This window comes from Antedon mediterranea, chromosome 4, assembly GCF_964355755.1.
Source record: "Antedon mediterranea chromosome 4, ecAntMedi1.1, whole genome shotgun sequence".
Classification (NCBI taxonomy): Eukaryota; Metazoa; Echinodermata; class Crinoidea; order Comatulida; family Antedonidae; genus Antedon; species Antedon mediterranea.
Window position 1 is genome coordinate 35,248,020 of NC_092673.1, and position 21,604 is coordinate 35,269,623.

A 21,604-nucleotide genomic window follows, 5' to 3' on the forward strand; every position below is an offset into this window, starting at 1 on the left:
ATGCATAGCAATATGACTTGGGGCAGCTACATCCGGACAAAAGTAAGAAACACTAGATTTGAACTCGTCACTACGGACGAGTTAGGTTATCCGCAGAGCAAACGCCACGTGCACGTCATACGTTAGAATATTGCGCAGAGAAAACCATTATGCCATTGAAAAAATGTTAGTGCGCTCTCTATTTTACGTCACGTCTAAGTATACACAGTATACACTATATATTGTATACGTACTACATACAGTGAAGAATATGTGAAAATAAGTGGCCCAAGTTATTGACGCTTTTGGACATGATGACGTCATCACAATTTTAAAAACGGTATATCATGCGAAAGATAATTGATTGGCATAGACAATATAAAAAAATGGGGGGAAATGGAATTAGGATAAGTGGAGATGCGCTCTATTAAATGTGATGAGCTATGACGAAAGAGACAAAAATCCTATATTTTATATTTGAGTGGCCATACGATGACGTCACTATGTCCTGTTAGCCATATCGATGCATGATTCGATATCTGCAACTCATCAACTTCCAGAATGTGTAATTTAAAAAAAGTTCACCTCGTAGTTTACAATCTATGACTGTTTTAAAAAAGGCATAATTTTCATGAATTTTTGAACTTTTTCATCAAAAACGCGCGCAAATTGTTCAATTCTACGTGCTCGTATGAGGTGATTTTAAGTCGAAATTGTTTGAAAGTTGGTAAATTTACTAAAAAAGATAGGAAAAACAAAAATCAAGCAAAAAAAAGATGTTTTTGCGCTACGTGCGCACGCGCGCGTAAAAAAATTGCGCACGCGTGGGAATTTTTGAAATGCTCAAAATGACCTGAAACGCGTAGAAAGTTGATTAGAAAATGAATTTTCGCATTTTGAAATTTTAAACGCGCGTGCGCGCGTAACTTTTTGGAAAACTGCCATTTTAAATCCATAGAAAGTTAGCGCATGATATAAATTACACTTTTGCCAAGTTTCAATTAAAATTGCTTTTTGGTTTTCAATCTATGTTAAATACGCAAAATTCACAAAATCGCGCGTAACTTACGCTGCGCGACTCTAAAGTCAAAAAACGAAACGTCCTGCACATCTACAGCTACAGGTCAATCTTATGAAAAAGTTACACAATCTTCTGTTTGCCAGAATTAGAGATACGCTGCCAACAAAATTCAGGGAAAGAAAGAAGAATAACATAGAAAAAAAAAAAAAAAAAAAAAAAAAAAAAGATCCTGACAATAACAAGGGGTTATCCGCCAAGAGCGGATAACCAACTATACAGTACAGACGATATATTTTTACTATCAAAAAAAGGAGGAAAATGAAAACTATGGAACGCAAAGATTGCAAAAAGTATCATAAAGAGACTACTAAAGTTTTTTCTACATTATCAAACTTTATGTGACTAATAAACGTGATGTGCACATGGACATGGTTCTGTCTACACTATCAAACTTTATGTGACTAAACAATGTGATGTGCACATGGACATGGTTCTGTCTTCAATATCAAACTTTATGTGACTAAACAATGTGATGTGCACATGGACATGGTTCTGTCTACACTATCAAACTTTATGTGACTAAACAATGTGATGTGCAAATGGACATGGTTCTGTCTTCAATATCAAACTTTATGTGACTAAAACAATGTGATGTGCACATGGACATGGTTCTGTCTTCAATATCAAACTTTATGTGACTAAACAATGTGATGTGCACGTGGACATGAAAACTCAATAATTAATAATAATCATCTTTATTAACATGTTTTGGGGACAATACATCTTCAATGAACAACTATAACACTATATAGAATATATGAAATAGATGTAAGATGTGATATAACGGTGATGTTAAGGCAGGTGTACAGCCTTGGTATTGTCTGATTACCTGTGTATTTCTTGCAATCAACTGGAATAACTTAATTAAACAGTTTAATTAAGTCGTGTTCATATGTATACATGAGTCCGTTTGGATTAATGGGTTGTGAGCTCCGAGATTGCGTGAATTAGTCAACCGTTAAAATACAGTTAGTAATATCGCACGATATAGCCTCTCGTGTTAACATTTTTACAGTTAGTGATTAACAATTAATTATGCTCACTGATTATTATGCTTCTACAAGAGAGAGGCGATTAATGTTAGCCTACAAGTTGTCGTGTCAGTCATAGACGCACCTCAAGACAGAGGCGATTAATGTTAGCCTACAAGTTGTCTTGTCAGTCATAGACGCACCTCAAGACAGAGGCGATTAATGTTAGCCTACAAGTTGTCTTGTCAGTCATAGACGCACCTCGAGACAGAGGCGATTAATGTTAGCCTACAAGTTGTCGTGTCAGTCATAGACGCACCTCAAGACAGAGGCGATTAATGTTAGCCTAAAAGTTGTCGTGTCAGTCATAGACGCACCTCAAGACAGAGGCGATTAATGTTAGCCTACAAGTTGTCGTGTCAGTCATAGACGCACCTAGTTCAGCTTATGGCAACTGATCTTCATGAATGTTTGTTTTTGGTTTTCCATTTTTAAAAATAAATATAACCTTATTTTCAGTTTGGACCAAATCTTTATTAATGTAACTCAGCCATTATAAACACCTAAAAACATGCTTTTGTCTTGCAAAAGACTGTACATGTACATCGATTCTGTCAGTCGATATGGTTGTGTCCAGTGGCGGATCTAGGGGGGGGGGGGTGAATAGGGTGGCTAGCCACCCCCCTTAATTCTAAAAAAAAAAAAAAAAAGATGCAACCTAATCGCGATTGACCGTCGCTAGACGTGGATTAATCTTTTAATTAAGAAGAGTAGGCCTAGCTAGCTAGGCCCTACTAGAGCTAGCATTAATAGTTGTGTGTAAATAGGCCTACACAGTGAAAGAGCTAAAGAGTTCAATTACTATTATGAATTCAAGAGTTTAAAAAGAAAACACGATTTACAATCTTCGGAAAATACCCATTTTCAAAACACACGCACTCCTAAAACTACCAGCGTCACGTTGTCAAGCTCGCTCCTCGTGTGAATGCTGACGTCATCACTCTCCCAAATACACCATTTTCCATTGCAGTTAATTTCCGCCGCCCTGGTCACGTCCGTCCGTGTGTGCACAAGCGTTAGCGTGGTATATTTACACCCCTGAGTGGAGTGTAATATTGGGAACTTTTTTCTCGCGCATGAAAGTTTTTTGTATAATATTATGGTATGCAGTATAAACGATAAAAATAAACGAGAAACATGGTGTTCTTTTATTATTTTATAGGCATAAAATAAACATGAAATGTCTTGTATGTACACGGGACGGCCGAAAAAAGTATGTGGCGTATTTATTTGGCGTTTTTTGATTTGCGTTATAGACACGGCGATTACTGCAATCATTGTATACCAAATTACATTGAGTTATTCACCCGGCTGTAGGGTATATATCTCTGAGGTTAACAGACAACCAAAACACGGTACACAACACATGCACTCTATCGAGGCATTTTCGGAGTACCGCATTAATGTTCATTTTGTTTGAAGGTTTTTCGATCAAAGTTTATTATTAGTTCGTCGAAAAAGATCCGTACAGTAGGCCTATTTAGGAAGGATGTATTTAAATTTACATTAGGCCCCTATGTAATATTTGTTATTAAGTGTGAAACAGTTTCTCTAGCCTATTAAACAGTGTGTAAGCATCTATTTTTTTAAAAATTTTCGGAACCTCCAGAGGGGACACCCCCTCCCAAACCCTCCCCCGCTCGGTGCTACGCACCTCGTTTGCCACTTCCGTAGCCACCCCCCCTCGTCAGATCCTAGATCCGCCACTGGTGTCAAATGACTTTCAATAAACAACTCTTTATCAACAAAATTTAATCAAATAGGGTATATAAACCATACCAAATGTGTGCGCTATAAAAGACAATTTACAAAAATGTATTTTTTTTATAAAATTTTTATGAAGCGTTTCAACACAACAAAGTCAAGCATTTATTTTTCCTGGAGTATCATTGTCATATAAGATTAACGCAAAATTGAACAATTTTCATTTTATTCTTCAGAAATTTTCAAAATAACACTAAACATTTTGAATATTAGCCAACAACATGTACATCTTCCATTATTTGTTGTGTATTGATTTTAAAAGTTAATCGTTCAGTTATATGTACATACTGGATTTAAATTATAATGAAAGTAAACACATTGATGACAAAACAAATATTTAATAAATCCACATTGACAGAATTTAAGCTTGGTTAATTAGCATATTTTCAACTAAAGAGCTAAGAATATTAATTTTAATGCCAGAGAATTACATAGAAAACTGGAAAGAGATTTAATAGCCATTTAAGGCTCACATGTGGGAAGTGATGGGAGTCATGTGACATCTAAATTTCATACTAGACTGATTTAAATTGAACTTGGGAATATGAATTAGTTGTGTTGTGGCCTTTTACTGTGATTATTCGTTAATTACACTACAGTAGAACATGTACCACCCATGTTTCATATCCCTGTGAAACAAGGGACAATATATCGCGTAAATAGAGCTAAATTAACAAGATCGCATTGTGCGCACAACCTTCATACGCACATACTCTAGTTTAGCTAGTATTTTGCATACTTAATACTTTCTGAAAATTATTCGCGCCATGAAGCAAATTTCAATCACTCGCGAAATGTGCAAAAGTTTCATGTGTGTGAGAGTTTCTGGTTTTACAGTAGCTTGTGAATACTTGAGAAAAGAAAAAAACAAAAAGATGTTGAGGTTTGGTGTTGTATGAGTTTTATTTGATTTCTTTATGTGTGTCTATTTTAATTGCTATATTATATATTTGTTCACTCATAAGTCAGAATTGGCTGATCTTGTAAACAAGAGTGTGGTTAAATAAACAAATACATACCTTATCAGGCGTCATTCTGACTAGCTTAAGGTTTTCCATGCTACGTCTTCTTGGTTTAACAACATCATCTGAAATAATTGATAAAAACAAAATAACTGAATGTAAAATATATACATATAAAAAGGAAAATAATTTAAATTAGTTGCTTTTTAGAATTTCTTCATTGGACTTTGATAATGATCCATGATGTAGTTGTAACCTCGTTTTTTTTAAATTGTTATTTCACTATAATGAAATAATTTTAAATTAAAAAATATGCATATTGTTTGACAGTGGAATAAATAAACTCATTGGCAACTAAAATCCAATCAAACACATGAAATATATTAAAGACCTCATTGATGGTTTATTATAAGAAATTAGATGAACCTCGATATTAATTATTATATATATATGCACAGTTCTAAAAACCCCAAGGCTTGGATGTGAAGAAAATCTTATTCTATGGTTTAAACAATGTATTGTCAAAGTGCATTGAAACAAATGATTTGAAATGTTGTCGATATAACATAAAGCAAGATTTTAAATGATTTCAAAATTGAAACTTTGATGTTATTATACTGTTATGACGTTTGACAGTTAAATCGTTAATTTCCCACGGTGTAAAACCTCTGATTTATTATACATTTGAAATTATCACTTAGAGTGAATGCTAAGTACTAGAGTCACTAAGGTCAATTTTCTTAATGTTTAAAACCAATTAGAATTTTCTAATTTTAAAAGCTCAAAACAATGGATTATACAACAACAGAATGATTCTATGAAAAGAAACTGTGGTAAAACAGGTTTTTCTTTTGGAATAAATAGGTCATTGAAAATTGTTGATTTTTTGTTTATAATCTACAGTGTAAATGTAAAGTTTATTCATTTTTAGCTGTCGTATAATATAAATAAATAAAACATTATTTACATACAGGCCAGATCGTACAATGTTATTGCACATAGATCGCTTTATAACACACATACCTATAAGCCATTACCAAAATAATGGCATTAGGAATTTCACGATGGAGCTGGTGCAGATATCAGAATCTGCACTAAGCATGTTTTAAAACGCACAACTCAGTCACCAGTCTTCCATTGAACAAAATTCTCAAAATGTTTACAAGTAGTATATCTCATTCATGAGTTAGCCTAGATGCGCCCCAGTTCAGAATGACACAAAGTACAAACCTGGGACAACACAATTAATACACTTGCTTGTATATATAAATACACAAATTCGAAAATGTATAACTTTACAAAAAAATAAATAAAATTTAAGTACCAGTATAAAAATCCTGAATATTATATAAAAGTCCTTCAAAAAATCATAATAGCAGTATAAACTCACATAAAATACACAAACATCCTAATAGCAGTAAACTTCCTCTATACAAGTTGTCTTGCTCAATTTTATTCTTGATATTGAATTACAGATTGGTATAATGCATTCTAAGTGGGCAAGTGGTTAAGTGCCGATTAAAGGTCATGGCACTAGGGTTCAAATCAAAGCTTGTTATATTCAATGAATAGGTTTATTATATACACTTGATTTGATTGAGATCTCTTTAATATTATCTGGAGAATATACGAATTAGAGAATTCCTATAGTCTCCTTTGACTTAATCACTTGAGATGAAAGTTAACATTTATGAAACAAATGTTGAAATTTAAATGTTGAAGTTGATTATGATAATGGTGTTGAGTTATTAAATCATGATATCAATATAGTCTTGGTTTATATTTTAATGTTATTTTTATATGTTGTAATGTGAAATTTGGTGTATTTTTAAATATTTTGTTAATAGTTATTTAATTGTAAATTCAACTGCAATAAAAAAATTTAATTGAATAAATGATGATAATGTTGATAAAATAAAAAAGATATTGATTTATTTTGATTTTTAAATGATTATATAAATGATATTGATAAATTGATTTTTTTATTGATGTAAATGGAAGTTCTCGACGACAACAACAAGATCCATGCAAGGCATCCTGTAATTGGCGATTTTTGGATTTTGGATGTGGTTGAAATAAAATGAAATAAAATAAAAAAATAAAATATTTGTTCTTGCACAATCCTGTTAATGTTTCTCTCTCCAAAACAAACAAGCACAAAGTTAGAGGCAAGTACTATTACTATTGAAATAATATAGCCCTTGATATTAAGGAGGAATATCAGTTGGCTGCATTTGATTTAGCTATTTAAAACAAGTTTTTAAGACCTGGATAAATGAAAGCATGTCGGATATCTTGAGCTTTTTATAAAATTGTGAACTTCTTCTGATTTTGCATTTTATAATATAAATTGAAATGGACAATCTGAATCGCCACAAGTCATTTGTCAGTATATGACTACTGCTACATATTCCTCTTATTTATGATGTCATTTAAAATTGTAAATAAGCAAGATTATTCTAATGAAGGGGGTGGGAAGGGGAGGATTGTAATAAAGTTGTTCCACTGTCATTAATTCACTCCGGCATTATTTCACTGTCATTATTTCACCCTGGCATTATTTATTTTATATTTTATCGTGCTTATAAACTAAGTCTCATTTGAGGCTTAGGAAGTGGAGTCGAAAGAGTTGTGATTTACAACTCTGGCACTAGGTCAGGATTGAACCCTGGACCTTGGGATTGGGAGGCAAGCATGTGAACCACCAAGCTACAGCTCCACTACTGGCATTATTTTACTCTGTCAATATTTCCCTGTCATTATTTCACTCTATCTGTGTATTTCACTCTGGCATTACAGTTCACTCTAGAATGATTTCACACTGGCATTACAGTTCAATCTAGAATGATTTCACTCTGGCATTACAGTTCACTCTAAAATGATTTCACTCTGGCATTACAGTTCACTCTAGAATGATTTCACTCTGGCATTACAGTTCACTCTAAAATGATTTCACACTGGCATTACAGTTCAATCTAGAATGATTTCACTCTGGCATTACAGTTCACTCTAAAATGATTTCACTCTGGCATTACAGTTCACTCTAGAATGATTTCACACTGGCATTAGTTCACTCTAGAATGATTTCACATTGGCATTACAGTTCACTCTAGAATGATTTCACTCTGGCATTACAGTTCACTCTAAAATTATTTCACTCTGGCATTACAGTTCACTCTAGAATGATTTCACTCTGGCATTACAGTTCACTTTAGAATGATTTCACACTGGCATTACAGTTCAATCTAGAATGATTTCACTCTGGCATTACAGTTCACTCTAAAATGATTTCACTCTGGCATTGCAGTTCACTCTAGAATGATTTCACTCTGGCATTACAGTTCACTCTAAAATGATTTCACACTGGCATTACAGTTCAATCTAGAATGATTTCACTCTGGCATTACAGTTCACTCCAAAATGATTTCACTCTGGCATTACAGTTCACTCTAGAATGATTTCACACTGGCATTAGTTCACTCTAGAATGATTTCACATTGGCATTACAGTTCACTCTAGAATGATTTCACACTGGCATTACAGTTCACTCTAAAATTATTTCACTCTGGCATTACAGTTCACTCTAGAATGATTTCACACTGGCATTAAAGTTCACTCTAGAATGATTTCACTCCAAAATTTTTTCATTCTGGAATGATTTTTAGGCTTGACTTGTTTTCCTTTCTTTTACAAGGTACTGGCACACAATGTCTGCACTATTACACACACATATTTCTTGTCTGTCTGACCACTTATTTGAAAACTTTTTTTCTCATTCGAAAGAAGAGGAAGAGGGGTGGGGCTATTTCATCTACGCAACATTTTAATCTGTAAATAACATCTCAAGTATACTTCAAAATAAATAAACCGATACATAAGCCATAAGATGAAGCTGAAACATAATTCCAAAGCTTTCATCTCTCACTATCAGTATCAATTTCATGTAAATTTAGTAAAAGGTAATAATGTCACGGTAAAATTTAACGTACATACTTCCCAGAAACATTAAGATTAACTTTTTATCAAATTTCCATTTAAAGTATATTGTTTATTAATAATATGAAGGCCTACTTTAAATGTGAACATTATGAGTATATTTATAATCAAGTCATTATAAGAATCAATATTAATTGGACGAACTCTTTTTATTGAAAGAACGATAAAATCAACTTACTTAGATACTGTAGCTGATGTACAGTGTAGGTTGGGTGTAAAAAACTTAGAAATAGGTTTAGAAAAAAATGCTTGAAATTAGGTGGGTGCTTTGAAATAAGGTGGGTGGGCACTTAAAATTAGGTTGGTAGGTGCTTGAAATTAGGCGAGTGGGTGCTTGAAATTAATTGGGTGGGTGCTTGAAATTAAGTGGGTGGGTGCTTGAAATTAATTGGGTGGGTGCTTGAAATTAATTGGGTGGGTGCTTGAAATTAATTGGATGGGTGCTTGAAATTAATTGGGTTGGTGCTTGAAATTAGGTGGGTGAGTCCTTGAAATTAGGTGGGTGGGTGCTTTGAAATAAGGTGGATGGGCGCTTAAAATTAGATTGGTAAGTGCTTGAAATTAATTGGGTAGGTGCTTGAAATTAATTGGGTGGGTGCTTGAAATTAGGTGGGTGGGTGCTTGAAATTAGGTGGGTGGGTGCTTGAAATTAATTGGGTGGGTGCTTGAAATTAATTGGATGGGTGCTTGAAATTAATTGGGTGGTGCTTGAAATTAGGTAGGGAGGTGCTTGATATTAGGTAGGTGCATGCTTGAAATAAGGTGGGTAGATGCTTAAAATAAGGTGGGTGGGTGCTTGAAATTGGGTGGGTGGGTGCTTAAAATAAGGTGGGTGGGTGCTTAAAATAAGGTGGGTGGGTACTTAAAATTAGGTGGATGGGAAGCTTTAAAATAAATGGATTACTCCATGCCTACCCATAAAAAATTATTGGCAAATGCCCTGCCCAACTCTATCCTTCACAAAACATTATTGGCAAATGCCCTGCCCAACTCCATCCTTCATAAAACATTATTGGTAAATGCCCTGCCCAACTCAATCCTTCACAAAACATTATTGTCAAATGCCCTGCCCAACTCCATCCTTCACAAAACATTATTGGTAAATGCCCTGCCCAACTCCATCCTTTACAAAACATTATTGGAAAATGCCCTGCCCAACTCCATCCTTCACAAAACATTATTGGTAAATGCCCTGCCCAACTCCATCCTTTACAAAACATTATTGGTAAATGCCCTGCCCAACTCCATCCTTCACAAAACATTATTGGTAAATGCCCTGCCCAACTCCATCCCTTACAAAACATTATTGGCAAATGCCCTGCCCAACTCCATCCTTTACAAAACATTATTGGCAAATGCCCTGCCCAACTCCATTCTTCACAAAACATTATTGGCAAATGCCCTGCCCAACTCCATCCTTCACAAAACATTATTGTCAAATGCCCTGCCCAACTCCATCCCTTACAAAACATTATTGGCAAATGCCCTGCCCAACTCCATCCTTCACAAAACATTATTGGCAAATGCCCTGCCCAACTCCATCCTTCACAAAACATTATTGGCAAATGCCCTGCCCAACTCCATCCTTCACAAAACATTATTGGCAAATGCCCTGCCCAACTCCATCCTTCACTAAACATTATTGGTAAATGCCCTGCCCAACTCCATCCCTTACAAAACATTATTGGCAAATGCCCTGCCCAACTCCATCCTTCACAAAACATTATTGGTAAATGCCCTGCCCAACTCCATCCTTTACAAAACATTATTGTCAAATGCCCTGCCCAACTCCATCCTTCACTAAACATTATTGGCAAATGCCCTGCCCAACTCCATCCTTTACAAAACATTATTGGCAAATGCCCTGCCCAACTCCATCCTTTACAAAACATTATTGTCAAATGCCCTGCCCAACTCCATCCTTCACTAAACATTATTGGCAAATGCCCTGCCCAACTCCATCCTTCACTAAGGTTGTATGAATTAAAATATTTTTAGTTTGCTTCTATATTACAATACCCTTACTATAAATTTTATACAGGTTTTATTGTTTTTGTATGCTCTGAAAATATTGTGTTGAAAACTGTATCATATTTTTATATATTAACAAGCAAATGACCTGTTTAATGGTTGTGTGCTCAACAAATATGTAAATGTGTTTATAAATTCAGTTGCGATACATCCAATTTGAAATTTGCATTCTTGAATTACATATGTATTGCAAAAAAAGTAAATGACATGCTGCTGCTGCGGTTCATATGTCTACAAACATAATGCAAATATAGTTGTAATCATAGGTCTACTATAACGCATGGTTCTAAAACACTTTGTGTACAAAAACATTTTGAACATGGATTAGAATACACATACTGTACTTTGCTGAGGGTGGATTAGAATACACATACTGTACCTTGCTGAGGGTGGATTAGAATACACATACTGTACCTTGCTGAGGGTGGATTAGAATACACATACTGTACCTTGCTGAGGGTGGATTAGAATACACATACTGTACCTTGCTGAGGGTGGATTAGAATACACATACTGTACTTTGCTGAGGGTGGATTAGAAAACACATACTGTACCTTGCTGAGGGTGGATTAGAATACACATACTGTACTTTGCTGAGGGTGGATTAGAATACACATACTGTACCTTGCTGAGGGTGGATTAGAATACACATACTGTACCTTGCTGAGGGTGGATTAGAATACACATACTGTACTTTGCTGAGGGTGGCAATAAGTACATCACTCTATTGCCATTCTAAATTTATAAAAAACATTTTATCTTTGTCCACTCATCACTCTTTCTATAAGTTATAAGCAGTTTTGATATGCAAAGTAATTTAATACATTTATTGCATGACTGCAGCAGGTCTATCATTCACAAACAACAACAACTTATCTTTTGAGACATTCCTAGTCAGGGAATACCCCTTTTATTAGGGGTTAATGAGGGGAAATATGTGTTTTAACACTTTTATACAGAGGTATACTCATCTTACTAAAAAAGACACTTTGCTGGGTCCTAAAAGTGTCCCTTTAATAGGGGTTCTAGTGATAATGATAATGATTGTAAAGCCAATATCAGGAATTATATGTTGAATAATATTTGATTTATTAGTTTTCACATGTACTAACAAGGGCAGATGTTTCACAGAAACCTCTCCAGCATCCAATAAAAAGTAACATTACTCACACCTCGGGTAATGATAGAGATGTACACACATTATTATCTTCACACCATACCAATATTAAAACACACCCTCTTCTTCACATCTCTGGTATAGAACATTATCATCTTCAATATGTATGTTAACAAGCACTGACCTATAACCGTATTCTGTCTAGGATCCATTATAACTGCGTAGTAATATATGCATTTCGCACCTCAATCCTCCCTTTAATTACATTGGAACATCTAATAAATCACTACACCTGTCTATGTTCGACAAGTGCCTAGGTTTATTCCATTTCCGATGTAGGGATATCATATTTCACAGCCAAACATGTCTAGAAATTATTTATAACCTCTAGTTGTAAATTTATGTTATCTAGCTGTTGTGTAATTTGTATACAGTATACACATATCATTTTCCACAAGTATTGTTGTGTGGGACTACCTTTGTCATTTATGGAAAGAAGATCAGTATAGCCTTCATGAATTGACACCATCCCATGAAATTTTAAAAAAAACCTTTACTATGTGGTTTCAAAAGAAGTCAAAGTAAGCATAGATCGTTATGGACCTCAACAATTGTTATAATCATTCTTAAGCTCTGTCTATACTATCAAACTTCATGTGATGTGCCCATATATGGACACACGATACATCATATCAATACCATATTTGGGCACACCACATATTTTTTGTCAAACTAATTTGATAGTGTAGACAGAGCTTAACAAATTTAAAATTCTTTCGAAAATTATATTTTATAGATAAAAAGCAAATAAGATTGAAGAAATTATTTCTGGTTTCAGATTTATTTTAAAATGTGTGAATGGTACTAAAGTAGTTGCAATGTATTAAAATATAATGAAAGAAGTTAATGGGATTGAATTGCTGCTATGATACCAATTACATATGATAGCTGTGATAAAAAGACTAATGAGAGACATCATCGTATAAAATAAATAAAGTCAAGTTAGTAACTAGGTCACCAAAGATAATAGATCCATCACTTAAACTGATATTAAAAAGATATTGTGGTAAATTAGTTTGGTACATCATAAGCATTGACTAGAGCTTGGTTCAAGATTGTTTCTCAAGGTAATCACCATTTTTTAATAATATTAAAAAATATATTCATATTTAATTTTGTGAAAAAAACAAACACTTTCATATATTACCTTAATGTTTTTTCTTGTATCATTTTTTAATCTCACATATTTTGTGATTTTAAATGAAATTATGGAAAGAATAACAATTTTGGGACTAGGCTACTTGTAAATGGATCAACTACAACATTTATATAAACAAATATTAAAATGTGTAATAATCCTATGTTACTGTTTACTTGACAAAAGTTAAATTATTGTAATTTGTGTGACATAATGTAATATCATCATTTGTGTAAAAATATTTTTGTTGCCACAGTTTTTAATCCAACTTTTAATATCTATAACCTATTTATTATGAATACAGTACTTGACGATATTAATAGTTAGGGGGCCAAACACACAAAAGAAGAGGGAAAAATAATAACAAGTATTGTGTGGTTAACTGGTGTGGTGGTACATACTGTATATTGCACATGGCAAAGTACTTTTTATAAAAACAAGAGTTCATCAAAAATACTGTTGGTGATAAAATTAACGGTGAATGTACAGTAAGTCTAATTTAAAATTACTGTTTTATTAGTGAGCCTACAGTAGACGTCATCATCACCTAGCCTACTACCTGATTGAATGCAAATTGCAATCGCCAATCACCACATCACACAATATATGTGACAGTATTTTTATTATATTTCAAGATATTAATACATATAAATTATACCTATGTTTTGCCTCCCCAACAAATGGCAAAAATCTTTTTGGGTAAGTTGAGATAATCCAAAGTACTTGCAGTAATACATTCTAAGGTTTATTTATAGTGTATCATTAAACAAAAAATATAAACCATAAGCTACTGAAAACCAAAACAAAAAAAACGGCTTATGAAACATCTGTATCGGATTTGGATACAAATTAAAAGATTGTTAAGGATGGTCAACACTTTAGGTCTGACATTTGAAAAATACATATAACACTCTTTGATAGGCTAACCTCACGACGCAATCAAGTTCTAAGCTTATAAATGGAACGGAAACATCATTTAGAACTTACAGTTATTTATTATTGTTAGTCTTCCTACCAATAAAAAATAACAGGTGTACAAATGTTTAACAACTACATTCAAAATGTTGATTTGCAATTTAGATATGAACATAAATGGATGAATAATCTATTCAATCTCTATTTTCTTTTTTCTTTTACTGGAGCACTACTGCTTATTTTCTTTTATTTTTTTCTTTTACTGCAGCACTACAGTACTGCTTCTTTGGGCATGTGCAGATCTGCTGTTAGTCAACTAGCACTATATAAATTATTATTAGTAAATGTCAGTTTGGGATTTGAAAGACTATGGTATGTTCAGGCTTAGTTATTTAAGCCTGTTTTTCAGTCGACGTTGAGTTTCGGCTAGTTCAACTAATGTTACGATCGTTGAAACTGATTAATCAAATGGTTTACCAACGTCACCTCCATAGTTTGTGAACAAAAAACATTTTGTACATTTTTTAAGGTCCAATATTTCAAAATAACAAGTGTGTGAGTTAAACTAATGTATAATACAAATACAATTATAATTGTTGTCCTTAGTGTAAGCATATACTTAGTGTAAGCATATACTTAGTGTAAGCATATACTTAGTGTAAGCATATACTTAGTGTAAGCATATACTTAGTGTAAGCATATACTTAGTGTAAGCATATACTTAGTGTAAGCATATACTTAGTGTAAGCATATACTTAGTGTAAGCATATACCTGTAGATATCAGCATAAACATGAATGTTTATTAATAAAAATTGTTTTACATAGTTTAAAGACACAGACGTAGCCTCCCTATAAAATTTCACCTTTAAATAATTATGTACCTGTACTTTTAAATGACATATGCCGAAAATACTTTTATAATGCAGAGTAATTACGGGGTTACGCCGCTGTTTTTCCCCAAACTATATTTTCAGAGAGACTATGAGGTAGTACTACTAGGGATAAAGGTGCAATAAAGCAAACATTTTGAAAACATTGTCAAAAATAATAAAGTAAAACCAAAAAGCAGAATTCTGATATATTCCAATGAACATTGTAAATTGAAATTGATGAATTACCAACAGCCATTAATATTGACGTCTTGGCAATAACGTGTGTTTACCTTGCTGTACCACGTCCCATGTGGACGATACCAGCTAGCTGCTAATTGACAGATGAATAGATGTCGTTTTCAAAGGACCTATGAATAATTAAATATTAGAAAAATGCTATAACAGTAGGAGCTGCACTCACCTTTTGATCCTATGGTACTTGTACTGCACAGACTGTTGGGAGAGCAAAACAATTATAACAGTAAAGTGTTGGTACTAATGGTTAGCAATTAAAAGTGTAAATTGTACGTACTTAAGCTAAATTGCATAAGGGCCAAGTCAATGCCATTTATTTACTGATATTTAGTAGCCATGCTGAAAATAAACAAACATCAGCATACAGAAAAACGTTGCTGTTGATACAGTAGCTATATTTTGTTACGTCTGGGTCGTCAAACCTCAGGATAAGTGAAATGGATAATAAATTAATTAGAAAGTAAATTTCTCCATGAGAAATCCTTCATTATCACCATTGTAATTAAGAGATTTATGACTGAAAAGAAGAAGGTCACCAGTGACATCATCACGTCTGTAATTGTCTGCAATGTAATTCTTTGCAAAAATAATTTAAATGAAACATTATAATTATAATTGTAGTGTGTACTTGACCAGGAAAAAATGACAGTGTTCATTGACAAGAGAGTCTACAATAAAAAATGCAACACGTTTTGCATGGCAATGAAATATTGACAAACTGAAAAGAACTAGAGAGCATACTCAATGAAATATTGACAAACTGAAAAGAACTAGAGAGCATACTCAATGAAATATTGACAAACTGAAAAGAACTAGAGAGCATACTCAATGAAATATTGACAAACTGAAAAGAACTAGAGAGCGTACTCAATGAAATGTTGACAAACTGAAAAGAACTAGAAAGCGTACTCAATGAAATATTGACAAACTGAAAAGAACTAGAGAGCATACTCAATGAAATATTTACAAACTGAAAAGAACTAGAGAGCGTACTCAATGAAATATTGACAAACTGAAAAGAACTAGAGAGCATACTCAATGAAATATTGACAAACTGAAAAGAACTAGAGAGCATACTCAATGAAATATTGACAAACTGAAAAGAACTAGAGAGCATACTCAATGAAATATTGACAAACTGAAAAGAACTAGAGAGCATACTCAATGAAATATTGACAAACTGAAAAGAACTAGAGAGCGTACTCAATGAAATATTGACAAACTGAAAAGAACTAGAGAGCATACTCAATGAAATATTGACAAACTGAAAAGAACTAGAGAGCATACTCAATGAAATATTGACAAACTGAAAAGAACTAGAGAGCATACTCAATGAAATATTGACAAACTGAAAAGAACTAGAGAGCGTACTCAATGAAATATTGACAAACTGAAAACAACTAGAGAGCGTACTCAATGAAATATTGACAAACTGAAAAGAACTAGAGAGCATACTCAATGAAATATTGACAAACTGAAAAGAACTAGAGAGCATACTCAATGAAATATTGACAAACTGAAAAGAACTAGAAAGCGTACTCAATGAAATATTGACAAACTGAAAAGAACTAGAGCGTACTCAATGAAATATTGACAAACTGAAAAGAACTAGAGAGCGTACTCAATGAAATATTGACAAACTGAAAAGAACTAGAGAGCATACTCAATGAAATATTGACAAACTGAAAAGAACTAGAGAGCATACTCAATGAAATATTGACAAACTGAAAAGAACTAGAGAGCATACTCAATGAAATATTGACAAACTGAAAAGAACTAGAGAGCATACTCAATGAAATATTGACAAACTGAAAAGAACTAGAGAGCGTACTCAATGAAATATTGACAAACTGAAAAGAACTAGAGAGCATACTCAATGAAATATTGACAAACTGAAAAGAACTAGAGCGTACTCAATGAAATATTGACAAACTGAAAAGAACTAGAGAGCGTACTGACAAGCAAGCAACTGAGATTCAAGAATTCAAGAACTAGAGAGCGTACTGACAAGCAACTGATCGAAAATGAGTACAACTGAAAGGAAGTAGTGTATGACGTCATGAGGTAATTTCCCGATTGATCGTAATCAAAACCGTACTGGGTTTGGTCTACTAGCGTTCCTGCTCCCAACCAGTAAATCCATTCATAGAAGCCTTAATGAAGTAAGCCTACCTGGTGGTGGCCATAGAACGGTCCCGAGATAACGACTATACTTCGGCTTTAGTCGATAGAAGATTGAATAAATTGTTAGAATAGAGTATACGATGTTATGATTATGTGTAGATATGTGATTTGTTCTTTTTATTCAAATGATGTTATGTATTTAATAAATTTGTTATATCAATTAATTAAATTATCGTAGATTGCATATTATGCGATGAATATTATTTAATAAATGTTTGATATATTATTATTATTATATTAATAAAAAAGATATTTGTTAGTATAAATAAAAAATATAGATATAAGGAAGAAAAGCAAAGAGATTATGGAGCGGCTGTACCAGAATATACAACACTAAGTATTGTAAAGTTAATATATTAAAAATTTAGGCGATCTTGTCAAAGGTCAAGCGCCTTCAGCCTTCCACGTTTCGATATTCAATATTGAACTTGACCTGACGTGGTTCCACAATATCTTTATATGAAAATGGTAGAGTGGATAGAAACATAAATTAATTTAAATTTAAAATGTTTACCTTAAACTGGTTTTGAACTGAATCGGTTGATGTCTTATCGTTGTATGTATGATTTGGTTTGGTTTAAATTATGTTCGATAAAAGTGCGTATGCGTATAGAATGAAATGCTCGCGTTACGATGTACGCGTGTAATGCTGTTTATATCGTATAATAGATAAAGGATGAAAATATAGAAGGTATGATGGTAGAAAAATAAAAAAGCAGTTTAGGATGTAGAAATAGGAAAAGTTTGTTAGTGCCAAAGTGTAGATTTTGAATGCGAGAAATTACTAGAAAGTACATTCCTGCTAGAGTCCTATGTCGGCACCTAGGCCTATATAACGTCATGAGGTAATTTTCCGATTGATCGTAATCAAAACGGTACTGGTGGGTTTGGTCTACTAGCGTTCCTGCTCCCAACCAGTACATCCATTCATAGAAGCCTTAATGAAGTAAACCTACCTGGTGGTGGCCATAGAACGGTCCCGAGATAACGACTATACTTCGGCTTTAGTCGATAGAAGATTGAATAAATTGTTAGAGATAGAGTATACGATGTTATGATTATGTGTAGATATGTGATTTGTTCTTTTTATTCAAATGATGTTACAGTATGTATAATAAATTTGTTATATCAATTAATTAAATTATTGTAGATTGCATATTATGCGATGAATATTATTTAATAAATTTTTGATATATTATTATTATTATATTAATAAAAAAGATATTTGTTAGTATAAATGCACGAAAAAGAACTAGAAAAGAAACTAGAGAGCGTACTCAATGAAATATTGACAAACTGAAAAGAACTAGAGAGCGTACTGACAAGCAACTGATCGAAAATGAGTACAACTGAAAGGAAGTAGTGTATGAGTCTTTATGTCGACAATGAAACTGATTGTAACTTGTTATGATTACCATACACACACATCACATACTGATTGTAACTTGTTATGACCATACACACACATCACATACTGATTGTAACTTGTTATGATTACCATACACACACATCACATACTGATTGTAACTTGTTATGATTACCATACACACACATCACATACTGATTGTAACTTGTTATGATTACCATACACACACATCACATGATTCATGGTTGATTAAGAACCAAACTTGTGTCTTCTTGGATAAGAACTTAAAACTGGAGGTCTTCTGTACATATCTGCAATGGGCTTTTGGTTGAATGTTTTGCTATAAATTACATTTTTTTCATGTAATTTTTTTTTCTTTTTTCGATCCAAACTATTGTGTGACATTAAAATAGCATATTCAACAAACAAATTTAAAACAATATTTTTTCAGGGGATAATATCTTTAAATCACAATGAGAGAAAACTTTAAAATTGCTATTTTTCAGTTTTAGTAATTTAATACATTTATCTGCATTTAAGCATAATTATAATAACCATGCATTCTTGATTCAAAGCAAAAGAGATAACATAGGTCCAAAACTATATCATATTATTACTGTACTTATAAAAAAAACTGTGTTAAATTTGAATAAGTGATTAGCTCAGAAATTTCAAAATGTATGTTTTATCTTTTTCGTATTGGCAAGGTTTGGAAATCTCTCCATTATTGATTTTATTTACTGTTAATGTTGAATTGACAACTCGTAATTAAAAGTTTCCCTATGGGAATCAATCATGCACTGCATTTCTGAACAATGATTTAACAGGAATGGCAGAGTATTGAAAACACTAAAATGTTTCATTTTAAAATTATAATATAATCAGCTTAATTAAAGCTTTGATAATATTATTAATTACAAGTTGTAATGTATGTTGTGGAAAAATTGATTTATTTATGGTAATATCGTTGATATTTAAAGTTGAATTTAGTAATGTGTGATGACAATTTTTCTTTGCCAGACAGAAGGCAATATTTCTTAATGATGTGAGACAAGAGCACTTTCTAGGACAATTATTATAAGTTGTTTATTTTGGAGGAAAATGGTTTAAAATACAGTTCAACAGAATTAAACTTTTTAGATAAATAACAATTTTTTTTTAAATTGGGGTACTTCTGGTATTATAGTAAATTTATGTAACTATTCATATTTTCATTTCAGACTGTGGCTACGGTCACACTAAAGCCTCAAGCCTGGCACGACTTAACGCGATTGAGATTTCAAGCCAGGCTTGAGTTTATTGGGCGGTCACACTATTCGAATACTGTTCGGAATTCAGTCAGCTAGCTAAATAGATTACGTGAGCCAATCTGTAGTACAATTTTATTTAGAATTCACTAGGCCTATGCATTTTGTTGTTAATGTAGATGATTTAAATTTTTAAAATATATATAATGTAATCGATCGACTGATCGTAAGCATAGGCCTGCCGCAGACAGAGGCGGTATCCTATCTAATACTACTGTAGTAGGCTAGCCGATGCTAGTTTCGTCTTCAATTCACTAGATGGCAATGCACAGAGTACAAAATGCCGGTGATAGTTACGAAGGACCTCAGATTACAAGAAGAAAAATTAATGCACAAATCTCTTTGATATCTTCACGTGTTATCTAAAAACTCAACCAAAACCCGACGAAACGATCCACACAAAAAAAAGCCATGTGGATATCCATCCACTCTAAAATTCCCAATAAACAACACAGAGTTGATGGCTGTGATTGGCCAGATTCCAAAAAAAATATCAATCCCGGTCATGCTAAGGTTAACTCAGGGTCAATCTGGGTAGCGCGTCTGGGTTGAGTTGGATTGAAATTGATTTCAAGCCAGTCGCGTGCGATCCACGTTCGGTCACACTACAAAAATCTCAATCGCGGTGAGTTGCGCCAGGCTTGAGGCTGTGAACGTAGCCTTTATGATTGTTAAATAAGTGTAAAAAAATACAGTTCACCCTGATTTAGGGGACACTTTGTATGGACCTAAAGATGTCCACCCTGATTTAGGGGACACTTTGTATGGACCTAAAGATGTCCACCCTGATTTAGGGGACACTTTGTATGGACCTAAAGATGTCCACCCTGATTTAGGGGACACTTTGTATGGACCTAAAGATGTCCACCCTGATTTAGGGGACACTTTGTATGGACCTAAAGATGTCCACCCTGATTTAGGGGACACTTTGTATGGACCTAAAGATGTCCACCCTGATTTAGGGGACACTTTGTATGGACCTAAAGATGTCCACCCTGATTTAGGGGACACTTTGTATGGACCTAAAGATGTCCACCCTGATTTAGGGGACAACACTTTGTATGGACCTAAAGATGTCCACCCTGATTTAGGGGACACTTTGTATGGACCTAAAGATGTCCACCCTGATTTAGGGGACACTTTGTATGGACCTAAAGATGTCCACCCTGATTTAGGGGACAACACTTTGTATGGACCTAAAGATGTCCACCCTGATTTAGGGGACAACACTTTGTATGGACCTAAAGATGTCCACCCTGATTTAGGGGACAACACTTTGTATGGACCTAAAGATGTCCACCCTGATTTAGGGGACACTTTGTATGGACCTAAAGATGTCCACCCTGATTTAGGGGACACTTTGTATGGACCTAAAGATGTCCACCCTGATTTAGGGGACAACACTTTGTATCGACCTAAAGATGTCCCATTAATAGAGTTAGGATTTAATATGCAATACAAATTTAATAGACTCACATTATTCTTTTAGAAGCTCTTAAAACTTTAATTTTATCAAAACAAAGTAAGTAGACAAAATGTCTGTAA

General features: G+C 33.6%; 1 protein-coding gene across 2 annotated transcripts in view; it reads right to left on the reverse strand.

Moving 5' to 3' along the window:
• Positions 1 to 21,604, reverse strand: part of LOC140047419 (G-protein-signaling modulator 2-like) — a 72,050-nt gene that overhangs the window by 23,896 nt on the left and 26,550 nt on the right. For both annotated transcript variants that reach the window (XM_072092441.1, XM_072092440.1), the window contains exons 10-11: positions 15,369 to 15,400; positions 4,875 to 4,942 (exon numbers count right to left, since the gene is read on the reverse strand). In XM_072092441.1, the coding sequence (XP_071948542.1) occupies positions 4,875 to 4,942; positions 15,369 to 15,400 (100 nt within the window). The remainder of the gene's footprint in view (positions 1 to 4,874; positions 4,943 to 15,368; positions 15,401 to 21,604) is intronic.